This window comes from Chenopodium quinoa, unplaced genomic scaffold (assembly GCF_001683475.1).
Source record: "Chenopodium quinoa cultivar QQ74 unplaced genomic scaffold, ASM168347v1, whole genome shotgun sequence".
In the NCBI taxonomy this organism is placed as follows: Eukaryota; Viridiplantae; Streptophyta; class Magnoliopsida; order Caryophyllales; family Amaranthaceae; genus Chenopodium; species Chenopodium quinoa.
In genome coordinates, this window is record NW_018743977.1 from 1,146,980 (window position 1) to 1,167,617 (window position 20,638).

A 20,638-nucleotide genomic window follows, 5' to 3' on the forward strand; every position below is an offset into this window, starting at 1 on the left:
CGTAATCACCTCTAGACTGTTGTCTAAGCCGCCCTTTTGAGAATTTCAACATAGCAAGTAAACAGTGGATTGAGCTGACCAATTCCAAAGCACGCATGTGAGCCTAATACGAGACACCGTCCAAAACCATCTTTAAGAGCAAGACTTAGGCCCTGTTTTTTTGACTTGCTCTAATCTGTTAAAATCTACTCTGCCCTACTTTGCTCTGCTTAAAAATAATAATTTATAATAATAATTAATAATTAATAATTAATATTTAATAAAAATAATAATAATAATTATTAATATTTAACAATAATAACTAATATTTATAGATAATAATAATTTATATTTAATAATAATAATTTATATTTAATAATAATAATTAATATATAATATTAATTGATAATAATAACTAATATTTAATGATAATAATTAATATTATATATTATTTACAATATTTTCTAATGTTATTAAAAGAGTAAAAAAAATCAAATAATAATAATAATAACAAATCAAGAGGATGATAGAAATGAACTCAAAGATCTACCGATGTGTGTTGTGCTATAGGATGGGTGTTCCATTGTTCTCTATCTCGATGTCGTGCTCTGCTTGTTCTCGGGTTTTTACTGGGGATATTTTCGGTGATCACGCGGTATCGTGTGCTGGTATTGTGGATATTAAACATCGACATAATGTTGTCCGGGATACCCTTGTTGATATCTGCTACAGATCTGAGATTTCAGCAAGAAAGGAGGCTGACATAGGGTTGTCTGGAGGGATTGACGGGGCCCTCAGACCTGCTGATGTGTTACTTTATTCCTGGGATCGTGGTCGCGATGTTTGTGTGGACTTAACAGGGTTTTCTCCTTTGACACAGACTGGGCTTTCTGACTTTGTTCCTGGACGGATTGTAGCTGATGCGGCTCATCGGAAGCGGATGAAGTATGAAGCTAGTTGTCGGCTGATGGGGTATGGTTTCATTCCCTTCTCCTTTTCTTCGCTTGGGGAATTGGAGAAGGAGGTTGTCGTGTTGCTGAAGCGGGTTCAGAGGTTCTCGACGACGCAAGACATTGGGGCTCGTGCTGCAGCTTATATCTTCACTAGGGTAGGTTTTGCTATAGTTAGAGGAGTGGGGGCCCAGATTGTATCTCGGCTTCCCACTAATTTGTTGTAGGTTGTATGACTTTGTCTGTTTTTGAGATGATGATAATAATAATATTAATAAAATCTGCTTTACCTGCTCTGCTCTACTGAAATCTGCTCTGCTCTGCCAGAAGCTCAAAAGAACAGGGCCTTAATATTGTATTGAGATTTGAGAGGCAATCATGAAAACAAGAGAGGAACAAGAGAAAGAGATAATACAAGAAGAAAATTCTTCTGCAGAGTTCCATTCAATTTGTGCAATTGACTAACCACTTTCAATGTCTAACACATCCGTATCTCAAGAGTAAAGACTCAATTTCCTCATTAGAAAGGGCCCCATAAATAACAAACTCCCATGACTAGTACTAATGCAACTAACATTCAAACTTATAATAGGAATAGCAGCCAAGCAGGATAACCAATTTTTGACAATTCTACTATTGAGAATTCACTAAACTTAATACAGAGTATACCTTCATTCCTTCAATTCACATTCACCAATTCACCTATAAATAACACATTAAAAAAAAAATACAAATAATCCCAAAAAAATGTTGCCAAAAATCTCTCATTTGAGTAAAATCTACTTTCTAATTCTGCTACTTTTCCTCAATATAATCCACCATTCAAAATCTGAACCAACTACAAATGGCTACACTTGCACAATCAACAGCACAACCACCAATTTCCCCTGCCAAACTTATGTATTATACAGAGCTAAACCCCCAGATTTCTTAGACCTTGCTTCAATTGGTGACATCTTCAATGTCAGCAGACTAACAATCTCAAAACCCAGTAATATTTCAAACCCATCTTTATCTCTTCTCCCAAATCAACCCCTTTTCATCCCCATTTCTTGTGGGTGTCACCCTGTTCAAAATCAAACCCTTAAATCAATCTCTTTTGTTAATATGACCTATACTTTCAAACCACGTGACAATTTTTATTATGTTTCCACTAAAATTTATGGTTATCTTACCACTTCCCAATCTACTGAAATTGTTAACCCAAATCTTGATGTTCATAATCTTCCAGTTGGGGGTGAATATATTTTTCCTATCTTTTGTAAGTGTCCTAATAATACCCAGTTGAGAAATAATGTTAGTTTCTTGGTTTCTTATGTTTTTCAGCCTGATGATAATTTGAGTAGTATTGCATCTTTGTTTGGAGTAACTAGGCAGTCTATTGTTGATGTAAATGGGGATAATCCTAAAATTTTTGATACGGTTTTCGTTCCGGTTTCGAAACTTGTTAAGCTTAATCAACCGATTCAACCTCCTGGTGCTCCTAATAATCAGACTAATAGTGGGAGTAATCAGACTATTGTGGTGAATAGTAAGAGTGATCATAAAGGGGCTGCTGTTGGTTTAGGTGTTGGAATGGGTGTTAGTATTTTGTTGCTTGTATTGGTTTCTGGGGTGTCAATTTATAGGGAAGTTGACTACAGGAAAAAGTCAAAGGAGAGAGATTTTGAGGTGATTAATAGGCAGGAAAATGTAGGGAATGAGAAGATGATTTTGAAGCAATTAGAACAGAATTTGCTGTTGGCTGATGTTTCTGATACTTTGGATAAGTATAAAATTTATGAAATTGATGAATTGAGAAAAGCTACTGATGGGTTTGATGAAAAGAGTGTGATTTATGGTTCTGTTTATAAAGGTTGTATTGATGGAAAATTTTACGCTATAAAAAAAATGGAATGGAATGCTTATGAAGAATTAAAGATCCTACAGAAGGTATATCTCATTTTTGTACTGTCTAATTTTTTTTTTAAAAGTATTTTTTTTTTAATTGTAAAATCAATTCATGAATAAAAAATCATACAACATTTATAAAAGGTTTTCGAATTTAACAAATAATACAAGTACACAGTGCATTATATTGAATCAAATAAAGTTCTTTTATGCGAAGTATAACTATAAAATCCTCCTAGAGTAAAAAAAAAAAAAAAAAAAAAAAAAAATCTTGTCTTTCAAGGGAGAAAACTCGAAAAGTCATTTGCCTTATAAGGAAGAGTTTTTATAAGATATTATCCGATAAAAGTCCCTCCAAAATTCAATAATGAAGTTCAGGGTGTTACAGATCGGAGAGCTGAGAGGGGAAGAGCTAAATTTCCATGATTAGGAGAATCGTTGCCCCCGGGGCATGTAAATTATACTTCTAACACATTCTTGGGTGATTACTGATATATATATGTGATATTAGATTGTTATATGATCAGAGTGCAAGTAGTAATACGTCATGAATTAATTAGCTAAAGATACAATTTAATTTCCTCATGTCATTTGCAGGTGAATCATGGAAACTTGGTCAGATTGGAAGGATTTTCCATAGACCCTGAAGATGCTACTTGCTACCTAGTCTATGAGTTCATCGAAAATGGATCTCTTCATTTTTGGCTACACAAAAACAAGAGAAAATTAAACTGGAAAGCTAGACTAAAAATTTCAATTGATATTGCTAATGGTCTTCAATACTTTCATGAGCATACTAGACCACAAGTGGTTCATAAAGACATTAAGAGCAGCAATATTCTCCTAGACGCCAACATGAGAGCCAAGATTGCCAATTTCGGGTTAGCAAGGTCTGGGTGTAACGCTATTACAATGCACATTGTAGGCACCCAAGGATATATTGCACCTGAATACTTAACTGATGGTATAGCCTCTCCGAAGATGGACGTCTTCTCATTTGGAGTAGTCTTGCTCGAGTTGCTATCAGGTAGGGAGGCCATCGACGTGGAGGGAAAAGTACTTTGGGCTAGTGCCCATGAAACTTGGGACTACATTGATGAGACCGAAAAGGTGAAGAAGTTGATGGAGTGGATAGACAAGTTCCTTCAAACGGAATCTTGTTCAGTTGAAGCCTTGACAAATATGATGGATGTGGCTGTTGCTTGTGTTAATAAGGATCATTCAAAGCGGCCAAGTATGGTAGATGTTGTGTACGTGTTGTGCAAGAGTGATGACCCCTTTTATGATATGTCGGGAACTGAGTTTTCTACATCTTCCATTACATCAAGATAGATCAGATAAATATTTAGGTTGAGATGCATGTATGTAGTCCCTGTAGATGGTTGTTGAACAAATGAACTGTTGAAGTATAAAATTTCCAAACAACACATGTAAGTGTCCCACATTGAGAAAAGAAGAGAGAATTAAACACTTTATTAAGCTAAAGGGTTGCTCCACCTATTATCATATGGTTTTGAGATGAAACTTCCTTTGTTCTTGTGGAATGGACTCTCTCTTGACAACAAGTGCGGCTTAGGCTTAATAGTTTGTAATATAATTTTTATTCAACTAAGCATATGTCAAAAAAAAAAAAAAAAAAAAAAAGTCATGGGTAGGGATGGCAACGGGTCGGACTCGGAGCGGATTATGCTAAATTGGGCTATTTGGGCCTTAGCAACACACACCCACTGCACCACGGTCCATCAGAGTCGGAGTCGGATTCGGATTATTTTCTCGGATTTTTTGCAGGATCCAACTCCGAGTCTAGTCGAATTATTTTAATGGAATTGGACTCGGATTACTTTTTTTCTCGGATTCAGAACAGATATTTTTCCTCAAATTGGGGCAAAATAGAGTCGGATCCGGACTGGATTGTCATCCCTAGTCATGGGTCTTCGTGCTGAATTTACACAATTACTTTGCACCTATGCGTGATGAGTATTTTGCTTAGACATTGTTTCGTTAATTGCCAATAATTGCATGGGCCTGTTGAATATATTTTGGGCTCAAAATTTACAGGTGCCAGAACTTGAAGTCATAAGTGTACGTGTGGGCTTTTCTTCCATGACAAACAACCCCCCTACTTGTTTAAGTCTCTTCCGTTGCTGTTGCCCCAATTCTTAGTGATAAGATTTTCAACTTGAGTTTTAGTGTCTAATAATTGGGTTAGTGTTAAGATTTTTGGTCCGAATTCACACAAATGGATTTACCCACTTACTTTACTCATGTCAAGAGTTTTAGAAAATATAATGGTAAGCATTGCATATGAGTTAGTTAGCAAACTTAGTATGCGCTAAATTAATTCACGTTGGCTATGCCCTCTGACTTGAATTGATACAAAGATATGACGAATTGGATAGACAATTAACTAATTAATTAAACATTTAGGATTATTAGTGTCAAGATTTCGACGAGTTCAATTAAGCTGGTTTATATTGACATACATTTTTTTTTATCCCATTTTTTATAAGTTTTATAATGTACTTCGTATATCCCTAATCCTACCTTTTTAAAAGTATGACTAAACACTTATAAATAGTGCTAAGACAATTATGCTCCTTAAAATATTTATTTACATATTCACCCTTATATATTATATTTGTTACATCTATGAACAGTGTTGAGACAACTATGTCTCTTAAAATATTTATTTATATGTTTACCCTAAAATATATTTGTTCTATTTTTCTACATATTGTTGAGACAATTATGCTCCTTAATATATCTATTTACTTATTTGCCCTCATTTAAGCTAATTGCCTCGTTTTTTGAACTCTTAAGAAAAGTGTGTGAACTGCGAACAACTATACGCTAAAAATATTTGTTTACGGCGTACCTATTTTGCCTAATTAATGTTGGCACCAACTAAAATTGTGACGTAAGGCCAAATAAAAAAAAAGCACCCCGAATATGGCTAGTTAGAGCGCGCATCGTGCACATTAGCCGCCCTAATCTTCTTTTTAAAAGTATAACTAAACTCTTATGAATAGTATTGAGACGATTATACCCCTAAAAATGTTTATTTACATATTTACCCAACATCTTTTTACAAGTATGACTTAACTTTTATGAGTAGTGTTGAGAATGATTATACCCCTAAAAAATGTTTATTTACATATTTACTCAATATGTAAAAATACGAACGACACAACACTACATATCACTATGTGTGAAAGCCTGATAGTCTTAGGTCATAATACGTATATATATACTACATCCGTTACATATTAGTTGCAACTTTCAGTCCGGTACGGATTTTAAGACAAAATTTCATAATTGCTAATTAATGAATTGAAGAATAGGTATTAAGGGTAGGAGAGAGAAAGTGAATGTAATTAATATATAAAACCACCACCACCATCCACAACTAGGGGTGAGCAAAAAATCAGGGTATCCTAAATCGAAATCAAAACCTGTTAGGAACCGCAGGTTTTGGTTCCGGAACCTGTAGAAGAGGTTCCAGCTCGGGTTCTCAATTTTTTGGAACCAGAACCTGTAGGGTACCCTGAAACCTGTTAAAAGTATCACTTAATTTTAATTTAGGATTTTTTAACATGAGTGGACAAACCTTTGCCCGATTCTCCAAGAATGGACTGACCTTTAGATCTTCCCATTTTGGACAAATTTTGTCATTTTTTCGCCCATAATGGACTGGATAGGTAACCTTACCTGTTGTAACCGGTTTGCTCGCTGACGTGGCACTTACCGTTGGCTTTTCTCTGATTCTTCTACAAAAATTCTCGATTTTTTTAATTTGTTTGTTTATTGCTTCAACCAGAAATCCTTTAAAGTTCGTTCTCCATAGTTTGGCAGCAATGGAGAGGGCAAAGCATCAAATTGAAACATCAGGGTCTTCTTCTTCATCAAGGGGAGGGGGTAATATGGGAGAATTAAATGTAATTGTGGAAGAGATGCGGTTGTTCAATCGGTGAATAATGGTCCAAATGTGGGGTTGAAGTTCCATGGCTGTCCATTATGGCCTGTAAGAATTTAATTGGTTCAATAATCATCTCAATTATTCAATGTAATTAGGGTTCATATAACTAATTGTGGTTTGATATACAGGATACAGATTGTGGTTTTTTTAAGTGGATAGGTGTGAGAGATGAGGTTGATGATTTACGGCTTCAATTGTTTGAAAAAGAAACCACCATTGCTGAGTTAGAGATGCACAAGCAGATGCTGGAAGATAAGGTGAAGAGGGTGCAACTGAAAAAAGAGAACTTGGAAGAAGATGTTCAAGAACTTAAGGGTAAAGTTAGTCAAATGCGAATTGAATTGATGAAGAGTGCAAGGAATGAGAGAAATTTTTTCTGTGGCTTTGGTTTTGTCATGGGTTTTGTTTGGGATAGTGATTATGTCCTTCAAGTAGTAGGTTGTTGTTGGTTGTTTTTTGGTTGTGTTGTAGTTGTAATGTGTAGCTGTTAAGACTGATGATTGAATAAAAAAGGGTTCCCTTTCTTTTGCTAATTGTTAGCTATTGTTTTGAGTAATTGTTGACAGGGGAAAAAAACAGCAAATTGTTCATCAAAATAGACTAATTGTTCATTAATTAAAAGCAACAAACAGATTGTTCACTAATTAAAAGTAACCCAAAAAAAAAACCAAATTGTTCACCAAGAAAGATAAATTGTTCACTAATTAAAAAACCTAATTTCAGACACAAAATTAACAGCAACAATCCAATTAACAACAACAATCCAATTAACATCAACAATCCAATTAACAACTAAACCTAAGTACAAAACACAATTCACAGTGCGCAATTTCAGTCCAGAAAATCCATAAAAATTGACAATTTCGCACACAATTTTGCAATTAACAACGAAAATAATCAGCTTTAGGGTTCTACAAAGAACATACCACTTACGGATGAGTTGAGGATCCCAATGGCTTTCCCAGTAGCTTTAATTTAACTTCAATGCTTGCACCAAACCAGTACAATCGTAGAACCAATTTAGGAAAAACAAATTTGGGGACCAGCAATTTGCAGAGAAGATTGTTGTACAGAGTGAAATTAAAGTGAAAGAGGAATAGAGCGTCATTTGGGTAATAGGGGAGGAGAAGCACGCTTTTCCCAGCATTAATGGCTGATTCAACATGGTTGGTTGAAGAGTAATGGCACTTCAATTGTTGTTCAAGGGAAACTAACTTCCCATAGGTCAACATGGCTAATGTTGACTTCATTTACCGGTTGCAGGTAAACTCAGTCCATTATGGGCGAAAAAATGACAACTTCTGTTCAAAATGGGAAGATTTAAAGGTCAATCCATTCTTGGAGAACCGGGCAAAGGTTTGTCCACTCATGTTAAAAAATCCTTTAATTTATTCATTAATTCTAACTTATTTTTTAAATAATAAATATCAAAATTGTTTCGGGGTTTTTTGATGTGTCCTGCGGGAGAGTTACAATTCCAAGAATGCCCTTCGACGCCTGTGCCTGCAAAATCACGAAGACTCCCGGGGGTAGGAGTTCCGCCTCCGACGATCAAGTTAGTAAAGATACGGGAGGTAGAATGCACGTAATGTAGAAGTTACTTCTCGCGTAATGGGAGAATTCTGCAATTAATATTGCTCGGGGTAAGTGTTTTTCTTTTTAAGGAGTATTCAATGTGAACAACCAATGTTCCCGCCCCCATTAATGAGGGTCCTTCCACTATTTATAGTGGGGAAGGGATGGTTTCCCTTTTAGGGTTTAGAGGACACGTGTCAGCAGAGGATTGGAGCACTGCTGACCAACGGCTGGATGCCACGTGTCACTAGGCCATTGGGCCACGTGTTTAGGGTATTTTTACCCCAAACATTTGCCCCTCACTGGTGCTGACGTGGCAGGGTGCCACGTGGCGCCGGTGAAAGGTTTTTTTTTTTTTTTTTTTTTTAGATTCCTTTTGAAGGATAGAAAAGCAGAAGGCGAAGGGTTCACGACTTTTCACCTTCTGGGACAAATTCTATAAATAGGAGAAGATGTCCCCCGAGCTCTCATTTACAAACTTTGCCAAATTTCTGAAGATTTGAGAGCAGCCGACAATTTGAGAGTTGAGAGCATTCGGAGTTGAGATTCGTTGAGAGCAACCGGTCTGCAGACCGTCTGGGTCGTTGCAAGCTAGCCAAAGGTTTTCGAGAGGGTAAACAGAGAAACCCAGCCGGATTTTGAACCGCCTGCGTCTTCGCAAGCATCCCAGAGAATTTCCAGATTTTCTTCTAGGTACCGTCTCTATTCTTTCTAGCTTTTTCATGTATTTCCGTTTGAGTCTTTTACTCGCATTTTTGTTCATTGGTCCCATAAGTAGATGGACCCCTTATACCCATACCCGGAACCTAGCTGTGAACTCAGCCGGTTTATTAGTACGGCTGAGTCTAGAACTGGGTCTGCCGCCTCTGTTTTTTGGGACACCCCTTTTTCAACACCCATATCGACCGACTCTGTGTCTGTGCAGGACACAATGGCCAGAATCCGGTCTACTGCCAGAGATCCCAACTACAGAAGTGGGAGCTCAGATGAGTAGCCGCCTGAGGTCCCAGCTTCAGGCGGTGAAGTAGAGCATGGAGAGGTAGAGCAGAGAGGCTCACCCGGGGGTGCTCCCAGCACCCCGGGTGATAGCATTTTAAACGAAGAGAGTGTTCCCCTCCAGGAGACCAGAGAGCAGGTAGGCTCTGATGAGGAGGTCTCCAACACCCCAGCCGGCTCTGATGCCGGTCACGTTCAAAGTAGCAGTAGCAGCTACTTAACCGAATCTGAGGATATCGAGGAGGCGGAGAGGCCTTCTTGGGACAATAGGAACGATCCTCTCATGATCGCCGTCTCCTCTAAGGACCGCGAGCTCATGCGGGCTGCGCTGCCAGATTTTATCAAACGGCGGCCGCTGGGGGGTGACTATTCAATAAAAATCTCGGCTGCTCTGGGAACAATATGGTGGGAGGATGGACAACCGAACGCGAACGCTTGGTTCGGGTGCTACGAGGCGGCCTTCGTGGCCGGAGTCCGCTTCCCTTTCCACGACACAATAAAAGCCATACTTAGGGGGTATGGCCTAGGTCTCTGGCAATTAACCCCCAACTCATGGGTAAATATTTTAGGGTATATTGCCGCCTGCGAGATGCAGGGCCTCAACCCCGGCTGGGAGGCGTTTGCCCACATGCATAACTTATGACCTTGGACAAGCCATCCAAATGGTCGGACTGGAAGCACCGGTTCTACTTGGTTAAGGCCCCAACTACGGCAGAGAACAGAGAATTCCGGATCTACAACCGGAAACCAGAACTCTTGGGGACCAAGTGCTGCCTGCCCCCTGTCCCGGAGGATGATAGAGAGACCATCCTTGACTCCGGGTTTTTTGAGTTAGTTCCTGACACCCTCTCATCCGGAGAGATAGTAAGGGTACCTAGAAACTGGGTGCCCAAACATGAATTTTTTAGGGACGAATGCTTCTTGTCCGCTTGTGGCCTAAGCAGCATGTTTAAAAAACGTATGTATTCGGAACTCAGCCGGTTTCTTTCGTACCGGATGCTTTTATTTCCTTGCTTATTTATTATTCTAACCGTGTGCCTTCCTCTGCAGAAGAAGCCAAGAAAATGCTGCCCACTGAGAAGACACCGGCTAGGTCGGCTGCCGACATCCGGAAAGCCAATCTCGAGAAAAAACTTGCTGCCCAGGCGGCGAAGAAGGTATAACCGTCTGATCCTTCTCGTTTATTTCAATCCTTTTATCCCATAACTTATATTTTTCTTGTTTACAGGACGGGAAGCAGATGCCCCGGTCCCTTCAAAAACAGGTCAGGCCTCCGCCGACCCAACAAGAGTCTGCATCCAAGGTGCAGAAGACAGCCGACCGGCAAACTACCGGCGGCAAATCAATAAGGGTCCCAGACGGGCCTGGATCTGCGGATGTGCTTTCTGCCATCCCATTGAGGACCGCAACCGGTCCCTCTGAAGGCCGTTCGGGCCGCCAAGGTAACTTCGACCTTACACTGCTTGATTTGCCCATGCGGGTCAAGTCTTACTCACAGTCTCGATCGCAGCCGGGGGATTCTCCAATCAGCCGGCAATCTATAGGCAGAGCATATGCGAGTTTCTCACCGTCTGTTTCTGGTGCAGATAATTCTCCCCGCTGGCCGGACGGGGCACAATATGCCCGGGCCATGCTGAAAGCCGTCCCCAGGGACGAGAAGGAGGCGATCCCTGGGATCAACTCCTTTAATGCCGACCGGGTGCTGGTCGACCTGGCCGACGTATGCTCCAACAACCATGCTGTAATTTTCTTGACGTGCATTTTTAAATATGCAGTATTAACCGGCTGTATTTTTGCAGGCTATGCTGCGCGTAGAGGGGCTCAAACGAGCTTATACCCGCAAGTCTGAGGAGGTAAGGAGAAGCAAACGGGCTGTTGATGACGCCCATAATGTTGCTGACTACTCTTTGTACATGCATGGCTTAGAATCTAAATCTATACGCATGGAACAGGCGGATAAGACCAAGGCCCTCCAACAGCAGATTGATCAGCTGAAAAACCAAGTTGATCAACTGCAGGCGTCCCTGGATGATGCCAATAAAAAGTTGGAGGAACAGACAGAGCCCCTCCAACGGCTGAGCAAGGCGGAGACTGAAAATGGCCGCCTTGCCAAAGAGAATGAGCGCCTGCGCAAAGAGGCGGCTGCTGCCAATGAGAACTTCAAGGCCACCTTGGAGTCGGAGCAGGAGAGGCTCATTGAAGAGAATGAGCATGACTGTGCAAACCGGATGCAACGGGCGTTTTCCCTCATCCACCCGGAGGCGGACTTCACCGTCTGGGAACTTGCCTTCAAATATTCTGATCTTGCCATTCTGGCCGAGGAGGCGAATGAGCCGGGGCCCGGACCCTATGACGCTTGGGTTAGGGAGGAGATTGCGCGACGGCAGGCGGAGGCTGCTGAGGAGGAAGTCGTTCCTGAAGCCGACGCAGCCGCTCACCCTGATCCAACCCAGAACCAACCGGAATAGGACCGGTTCACTGTTCGCCTGGAGTAGCAACTACTTCCCGGCCTGCGCGCCTTGTATTATCTTGTAATAGCACCGGATGAGATGGGCTAAGCTGTAATAATTTTTTTTTTGAATATTAACATTTTCACCGGCTGAGCCGGCTTTTGAATGCTTTTTATGTTTCTTCACTTCAATACTAGAATTCTTGTTATTATTTTTTTTGTACATATTTCTGCGATGATAACTAAAAGAACCCCGCCGGTAATACTACCGCTTGGGTCTTCGCCAACTAGGCGAAGAAATTTACTAGGGTTGCCAAGAAGACCCCACCGGTAACACTGCCGTCTGGGTCTTCGCAAACTAGGCGAAGAAATTTGCAAGGGTTGCCAAGAAGACCCCACCGGTAACACTGCCGTCTGGGTCTTCGCAAACTAGGCGAAGAAATTTGCAAGGGTTGCCAAGAAGACCCCACCGATATCACTGCCGTCTGGGTCTTCGCAAACTAGGCGAAGAAATTTGCAAGGGTTGCCAAGAAGACCCCACCGGTAACACTGCCGTCTGGGTCTTCGCAAACTAGGCAAAGAAATTTGCAAGGGTTGCCAAGAAGACCCCACCGGTAACACTGCCGTCTGGGTCTTCGCAAACTAGGCGAAGAAATTTGCAAACTAGGCCAAGAAGACCCCACCGGTAACACTGCCGTCTGGGTCTTCGCAAACTAGGCGAAGAAATTTGCAAGGGTTGCCAAGAAGACCCCACCGGTAACACTGCCGTTTGGGTCTTCGCAAACTAGGCAAAGAAATTTGCAAGGGTTGCCAAGAAGACCCCACCGGTAACACTGTCGTCTGGGTCTTCGCAAACTAGGCGAAGAAATTTACTAGGGTTGCTAAGAAGACCCCACCGGTAACACTGCCGTCTGGATCTTCGCAAACTAGGCAAAGAAATTTGCAAGGGTTGCCAAGAAGACCCCACCGGTAACACTGCCGTCTGGGTCTTCGCAAACTAGGCGAAGAAATTTCGATGCCGTCTGGGTCTTCGCAAACTAGGCGAAGAAATTTCGACCCAAAACCAAACCGGATGGCGTCTGGGTAATTGCCCCTGGATAGCGGTCTGGGTCTTTGCAAGCCAGACGACTATCCATATGATATAGCTCGAATATACACTAAGTGCCAACATTAGATTCGGGAGCCAGTCGGTTTATACTGAATTACCGGTCGGGACTTCGCAAAGGAATCACGCCAGATTAGGATGTCCATTCACCGGTTGGGCCTTTGCAAGCATACCCCTGAATGAATTATGGCCTAGACCAAATGTTTTTAGGCCTGCTCTTAGAGAGTCAGGCGGCGGTACTGAGTACCGGCTGTCTTTCCAAAAAGTGAGCCGGCTGCAAGTTTGGGGTTGCTAGCCTGCCCTTTTTTGGTACGAAGGATCGTCAGGCGGAGTTGTCCGCCTGTGTGATCGCTTAGAACAATTTACCACCCAAATGGGAGATGTTCTCTTCGATGAATTCACCCGTATGGGTGTCACCGGATGAAAAAATTAGTTACTGGTGCCGCTTGTGGTAGGCACAAGACATGGCGGCTGTATACAAAATTGAATGTAATTCTCATTAATCATTTGAAAATTTTCAAAAGATGTACAATGCTTAGAAGTAGTATTTTTTGAGGTTATCTACATTCCAAGTTCTAGGCAACTTTCTTCCGTCTGGAGTTGCCAGGCGGTAAGTGCCGTCTCGTACTTCTTCAAAGATCCGGTAGGGTCCCTCCCAATTTGGGGTTAATTTGCCTTGTTCATTGGCCCTACCGGTTGCCTCCATTTTGCGAAGCACAAAATCTCCTTCTTTCAAAGGTCTTTTACGAACCCGCTTGTTGTAGGCTCTAGTCATACGCAGACGGTAGATCTCATGACGCAAGGCAGCATTCCCCCTTCGCTCTGGAAGAGCGTCTAATGCCAACCGCATGGCTTCCCAGTTAGCCTCCTCATCATATAACATAATGCGTAGAGTAGGCTCATAATGTTCAATGGGAAGAACTGCTTCAGTGCCGTATGTCATGAGAAATGGGGTCTCACCGGTTGCCCCCTTTTCGGTTGTCCGGATAGCCCAAAGGACATGAGATAATTCCTCTGCCCATAGTCCACCGGCTCTCTCTACTTTCTTCTTTATCCCGTCTGAGATCAACTTGTTAAAAGCCTCAACTTGACCGTTTGCCTGAGGACGGCCAACGGATACAAAACAATGGGAAATTCCTTGGTCTCCCAACCAGGTCTTCAGGACAGGCGTTTCGAACTGCGGTCCGTTGTCGAAAACCATGGAAATTGGAACCCCGAACCGGGTGATGACGTTTCTCCAGATGAAAGAAATCACGTCTTTTGTTTTAATCCCTTTTACCGCCTCTACCTCAACCCATTTGGTGAAGTAGTCTACTGCTACAAGAATGTAGCGGCGGCCGCCTGACGCAGGCGTATAAGGTCCCAAAATGTCCATGCCCCACTTAGCAAACGGAACCGGACTATGGATTGCCGTGAGTTCTGTTGCCGGTTGATGTATCAACTTAGCGAATTTTTGGCACTTGTCGCATCTCCTTACTAGATCCATGGCATCCGCTTCAAGAGTGGGCCAGAAGTACCCTTGCCGTCTGGTTCTTCTGGCCAGGGACCTGCCGCCAATATGCGAGGCACAAAACCCCGCGTGCAGATCTTCCAAAACTTCTCTCCCCCTATCCGGGGTTACACATTTCAAAAACGGCTGCAGGTATCCCTTCCGGAGGAGTTCCCCTTGATGCATAACAAAACTTAAAGCACGCTTCTTGAGCGCTGATGCTTCTGAAGGGTCATCCGGCAAGGTACCATCCGTCAAAAAGGACCGGATGGGATCCATCCAGGTAGCAGTTCTGTCCAAGACTCCAATGGGATCATTCTGAATACTTCGTTTTTCAATGACTTCCCAAAAGACCGTCCTAGGAGCATCACCGGAGGCTGATGATGCCAACTTTGAGAGGGCATCCGCCTGATTGTTTTCAGACCGGGGCACCTGTCGCAGATGAAATTCATCGAAGGACCCAGCCTCCTCTTTGACCGCCTGCAAATATTTGATCATAGCCGGATGGGTGGCTTCGTAGTCACCGAGGTATTGGCTAACGATCAGCTGTGAATCTGAGCAGGCGTCGACCTTTCTTGCACCGGCTGCCTTGCACATGCGCAATCCGGCTAGCAGGGCTTCATACTCTGCCTCATTGTTGGAGGCTTGGAACTTAAACCGTAGTGCATATTCAAACTTATCCCCTTCCGGGGAATGACAGATAACACCTGCACCACAGCCGTTCACCGTAGAGCTGCCGTCTACAAATAACTTCCAGACCTGATCAGGGTTTTCCGGGTGCACCGGCCTAGTCATCTCGACAATAAAGTCGGCAAACGCCTGACCTTTCACTGCCCGCCTGGGTTCAAAAGTTATCTCAAGGCCTTGTATTTCAACAGCCCACTTGATCATTCTACCGGATGACACTATAGCAGTCATCGTACGCTTGAGCGGCTGATCTGTGTATACCACAACCGGATGTGCCAAAAAATAAGGCTTCAACCGCTTGACAGCTACGAATAAGGCCAACCCAAATTTTTCGATCATGGGGTACCGGAGCTCAGCATTTTTTAAGACATGGCTGATGAAGTACACCGGCAGCTGAATGCCGTCTCTCTCAGCGAGGAGAACGGCACTAAGGGCGTGATCAGAGACGGCTAGGTACATGTACAAAACCTCCCGGGGTAGGGGGCTCACTAGCCTTGGCAAAGAATGCAAGTGCTGCTTAAGCCTCTGGAATGCCGCCTCTGCTTCTTCACCCCATTCAAACCTTGACCTCTTCCTGATTGCCTGAAAGAAATAGAGGCACTTGTCACCTGACCGGCTGAGGAACCTCCCCAATGCCGCCAGACAACCGGTCAACTTCTGGACTTCTTTTACAGTGCGGGGAGACTTCATGTCAATTACCGCCTGTATTTTTTCCGGATTAGCTTCGATGCCTCTTTGGTCAATCAAGAATCCGAGAAACTTCCCAGACTCAACACCAAATACGCATTTCTTTGGGTTAAGCATGACCCGGTGCCGCCTGAGTGTGGTGAAGGTTTCTCGCAGGTCTGCTAGGTGATCCGTCTGTAGCTTGGATTTGACTATCATGTCATCGATATACGCCTCTACATTCCTGCCAATCTGGTTGATAAAAACGGTGTTTATCATGCGCTGGAATGTAGCCGGTGCATTCTTTAACCCAAATGGCATCACCGTATAACAGAATAACCCCTGATCAGTGACAAAGGCCGTCTTCTCCTGATCTTTCTTCCAGAGAGGTATTTGATGGAAGCCGGAATAAGCATCCATAAAGCTCATTAACGCATGGCCGGCTGTTGAGTCGACTAGGCTGTCAATCTTTGGAAGCGGGTAGCTATCTTTTGGGCATGCTTTGTTCAGATCTGTGTAATCCACACACATCCGCCAAGTACCGTTCGGCTTCTTTACTAGAACGACATTTGCCACCCAATCCGGGTAGTAGCATTGCCTAATGAATCCAGCATCCAACAGCTTTTTGACCTCAGCCGCTGCCGCTTGAGATCTTTCTCCACCATGATCCCTCTTTTTCTGCCTAACCGGCTGCTTTTTGGGATCTACGGCTAGCTTGTGGACAGCAAGATCCGGGCTGACGCCTGGCATCTCTTCCACTTCAAAGGCAAAGATGTCTTTGAATTCCTTCAGCAGCTGGAGTAAACCTTCTCCCAACCGTTCGAAGGCTATCGTCCCGACCTTGACTGTTCTTTCAGGACGGCTGTCATCTAGGATGACATCAAGGCAGTCACCAGCCGGCTGAGGTCGTTGGTCATCTGACCTTTCCCCGGCTAGTGATTGCTATTTCTCCTTTTTGACGGGTGCCAGTTGGTCCGCCTTTCTTTTCATACCGGCTGCCCTTGGAGCCGGGACTGCTGGGTCGCAGCTATCAATATCTATGGGCTCGCCTTGGCCGGCTGCACCCATAGTTGTCTTGACGTCAGAGAGATAGCACTCTCTTGCCGTCTTCTGGTCCCCGCTTAGGGCACCGACTGTACCATCATCCTTTTGAAATTTGACCAACATAAGGGACGGGATGATGACAGCCTTAGATGCGTTGAGGGTAGGACGGCCAAATATCATGTTGTAGGCGGACAGCTCCTCCACAACTAAAAACTTGACTATCATGTGGCGTCCTTGCCCCTTTTCACCCAGCCGGATCAGAAGATCTATGCTTCCGACCGGATGCACTACTCCACCCCCAAAACCGACTAGTGGGTGAGGAGCCTGGTGCATGTTACCGGATGTGTACTTGAGCTTGGTCAAGCACTGATAACTGATTAGGTCAGACGAGCTCCCGGTGTCTATTAGGATCCGGCCAACCTTCTGGTTGGCAACCTTGCATTCGATGACGATGGGGTCATCATGAGGCCGCCTGACCTTGCCCCGGTCCTTTTCAGAAATAAGGACCTCAGGGAAGATGTCTTTCGACGCCTGGCCCTCATCCACTGAGTTGACCAGCTTCCTGATGTTGTCTTTGGTGCCCCGGATGGTGGGACCCCCTCCGGCAAAACCGCCTGCTATGGTGAAGATGGTCTCTTCATCCGTCTCGGAGTTTACTGGGCCGGTTTTTGCCGCCTTCCCTTTCTTGGCCTGGGTATTACCCTTAGCCTTGGGTAGATAGGATTTTAGAGCCCCCTCATCTGCCAGACGGTCTAATAGCCGCCTGAGGCTATAGCAGCCATTGGTGTCGTGGCCAACATCCTCGTGGTATTGGCAATACTTGCTCTTGTCCCGTTTATTCACGGGGCTTTTCATTTCAGCCGGTTTGTCGAGAGACATCCGGTCTTTGATTTCCAGGAGGATGGTGGAGCAATCTTTTGTGAACTCGTATTTGGGGACATACGGTTCTGACTTCCGCCTGATCTTCTGGGCCGGCTGTCCTGATCGGTCAGCTGCCCAGACCCCTTTTCTCTTTTCTTCTTTTCTTGCCGGCTGATGCTGTTGCCGGCTCTCTTTTTTGTCAGACTTTTTATAATCTGACGGCTGCTTAACAGCACAAAGCTCCGTCGCCTGTATATAGGCTTCAGCTTCAATTAACGCCTCTTGGAGGGTAGCAACCCTCTTCCGGACGAGGTCAAACTTAAAGGTCGACCCATCCTTCAGACCTCGAAAGAAGTCTGTATAGGCCACTTCGTCTGATAGTCCTGGAATCTGAATTCTCATCAGATTGAACCGTCTGACGTACGACCGGAGGCCCTCGCGGTCGCCCTGCTGTATTGCCCCTAGGTCGAGGCTAGTCTTTTTGGCAGGAATATTCATTGAGAAATTTGACGTAAACAAGTACGCCAAAGTTCGAAAGCTGTTGATGCAACCGGCTGGTAGGTTACCAAACCACCGCTGGGCTATGCCCTTGAGGGTAGCCGGGAAGCATCGACACCAGACGGCATCATCTAACCCCTGGAGGTACATGAGGTTAGAGTAGGCCATTAGATGGTCTTCTGGGTTGGTGGTGCCATCAAAGGCCCCCACCAAAACATTCTTGATCTTAGGCGGCTGTGCCGCCTGGGTTACCTCTGGTGAGAACGCCGTTGGCTGTTCCCCCAAATTTAGCAGGCGCAGCTGCCAATCCGTGGGTTGGAACGGCTGCTGCGCTTGCCCACCGAAAAGACCCGGTGACATGAAAGGGGATCCACCCAACCTATTCGGTGTGCCGAATAGGCCAGGCTGGATCACTTTGGGTCCAGACCGGGCAGAAGCTTCGCCCGTCTGGCTCCTAAGGTTCGTTCCCGTACGCCTGTGTGAGACGTCATGGAAACTGTCCGGGAAGGTCGACGTTGAGGCCGACGCAGACGCCTGACCTCGCTTCTCTTGGAGAAATGTGCGGGCGTCTGAGAATGTTTTCTTGGAGCCATCCGGCTGTACGTGCCGGATGGCCTTTCGCAGCTCCCCTTGAGGAAAACGGAGTCTGCTCGGGTCAAACCTTAGGCCCTCCCCCTCCTTTGGCTTTGGGTGAGGGGTAGGAACTCGTTCTTTGACCGCCTTCTTTCCAGTAGGCTTCTTGGCCGGCTGACCCTTCTTTGGAGTAGCTGACCGGATGAGGCTCTTGATCTCACCCTTGAAACTATTCATGAAAGACATGAGTTCGTTTCTTGTGACGGGGGCTGAGCCCTCCACCGTTCGGGCAATTCCAGCCGGTTGCCCGGCTGGGTTGTTGGGAGCAGCTTGGCTGATTTCCCGTTCTCTTCTATCTTTAGCACGAGGGTGCTTCGTTCTGAAAGACCCATCCGGGGCCACATATGTTTCAATTTCGTCGCCACTTTCATGGTCCGTCTGGACCTCAGGCTCGACCACAGGCCGTTTGCCCTGATTTGGTGACATAGTATCAGAAGTCATCTTAGAAGTACTCTCCCCACAGACGGCGCCAAATGTTTCGGGGTTTTTTGATGTGTCCTGCGGGAGAGTTACAATTCCAAGAATGCCCTTCGACGCCTGTGCCTGCAAAATCACGAAGACTCCCGGGGGTAGGAGTTCCGCCTCCGACGATCAAGTTAGTAAAGATACGGGAGGTAGAATGCACGTAATGTAGAAGTTACTTCTCGCGTATTGGGAGAATTCTGCAATTAATATTGCTCGGGGTAAGTGTTTTTCTTTTTGAGGAGTATTCAATGTGAACAACCAATGTTCCCGCCCCCATTAATGAGGGTCCTTCCACTATTTATAGTGGGGAAGGGATGGTTTCCCTTTTAGGGTTTAGAGGACACGTGTCAGCAGAGGATTGGAGCACTGCTGACCAACGGCTGGATGCCACGTGTCACTAGGCCATTGGGCCACGTGTTTAGGGTATTTTTACCCCAAACAAAAATCACAATTATAAATATACGTATTAAATTTGTTAGACAACTACTATTAGTTTGTTTATTTTGCGAGTTGTAAACATTATAAATTAGTGACCAACCAATTTTTTTATTAAAAAATCTGCAAAAAGTTAGTAAATACGAAGTATATTACGAGACAGGTTACCCTGAATCGAAACCGGAAGGAATCGAAACCTGTAGGTTAGGTTGCGTTCCCAATTTTCAGGAACCTGATCAACGGTTCCGGTTCCGGTTCCCATTTTGAGGAACCTGTTACAACAGGTTCCAATTCCAAGAATTATTACAGGGTACCTGTTATGCTCACCCTATCAACTACCACTCACCACCGTTGTTAAACATCAGCCACCCGAAACGACCAACCTCACACCCTAAAACCACCCCGAAACCAACCCCTCTTAGCCCAAACCACCTTAAAACCACCCCCTCTCAACTCGATCACCTCGAAACCGCCCGCCCTTAGACCGAACTACCCCAGAACAACCACCCTCACTCACCCCCAAAAGTCCAAAACCACCCACAATCACCCTGAATCGCCCCAAAACTACCCCTACTCACCCTGAACCACACTGAAACCACCCTCACTCACCCTAATCCATCCCGAAACCACCTCGAGCCACTCCAAAACCTTCCCAAAATAGCCCACCCATCCCTCAAAGCAGCAGACCTAAGCAATTTTAAGAAGAGAAGAGAGAGAGAAAAGATCACCGGGAGAGAGGTCGCGACTTTGAAGGTACAACAGAACGAAGTCGCAGAAAAGAAGAGTCGACACGTGGTGATGAGCAGCACTGTTGAAGGTGGAGTTGTGATGTAGCGGCGGCAACGCTAAAGTGGTGGTCCGATAATTTTGTGGGAGTCTGGGAGATGATGATGGATCTGAATGATTTTTTGAATTGATCGTTGATTAAATTGGGTGACAA

At 44.4% G+C, this 20,638-nt stretch overlaps 1 protein-coding gene across 1 annotated transcript; it reads left to right on the forward strand.

The window, feature by feature from the left end:
• The first annotated feature begins 1,233 nt into the window (after positions 1 to 1,233).
• Positions 1,234 to 4,585, forward strand: LOC110689696 (serine/threonine receptor-like kinase NFP). The gene is made up of 2 exons (XM_021866476.1): positions 1,234 to 2,861; positions 3,417 to 4,585. The coding sequence occupies exons 1-2, from the start codon at positions 1,677 to 1,679 to the stop codon at positions 4,149 to 4,151; spliced, it is 1,920 nt and encodes a 639-aa protein (XP_021722168.1). The 5' UTR covers positions 1,234 to 1,676; the 3' UTR covers positions 4,152 to 4,585.
• Positions 4,586 to 20,638: the final 16,053 nt, after the last annotated feature.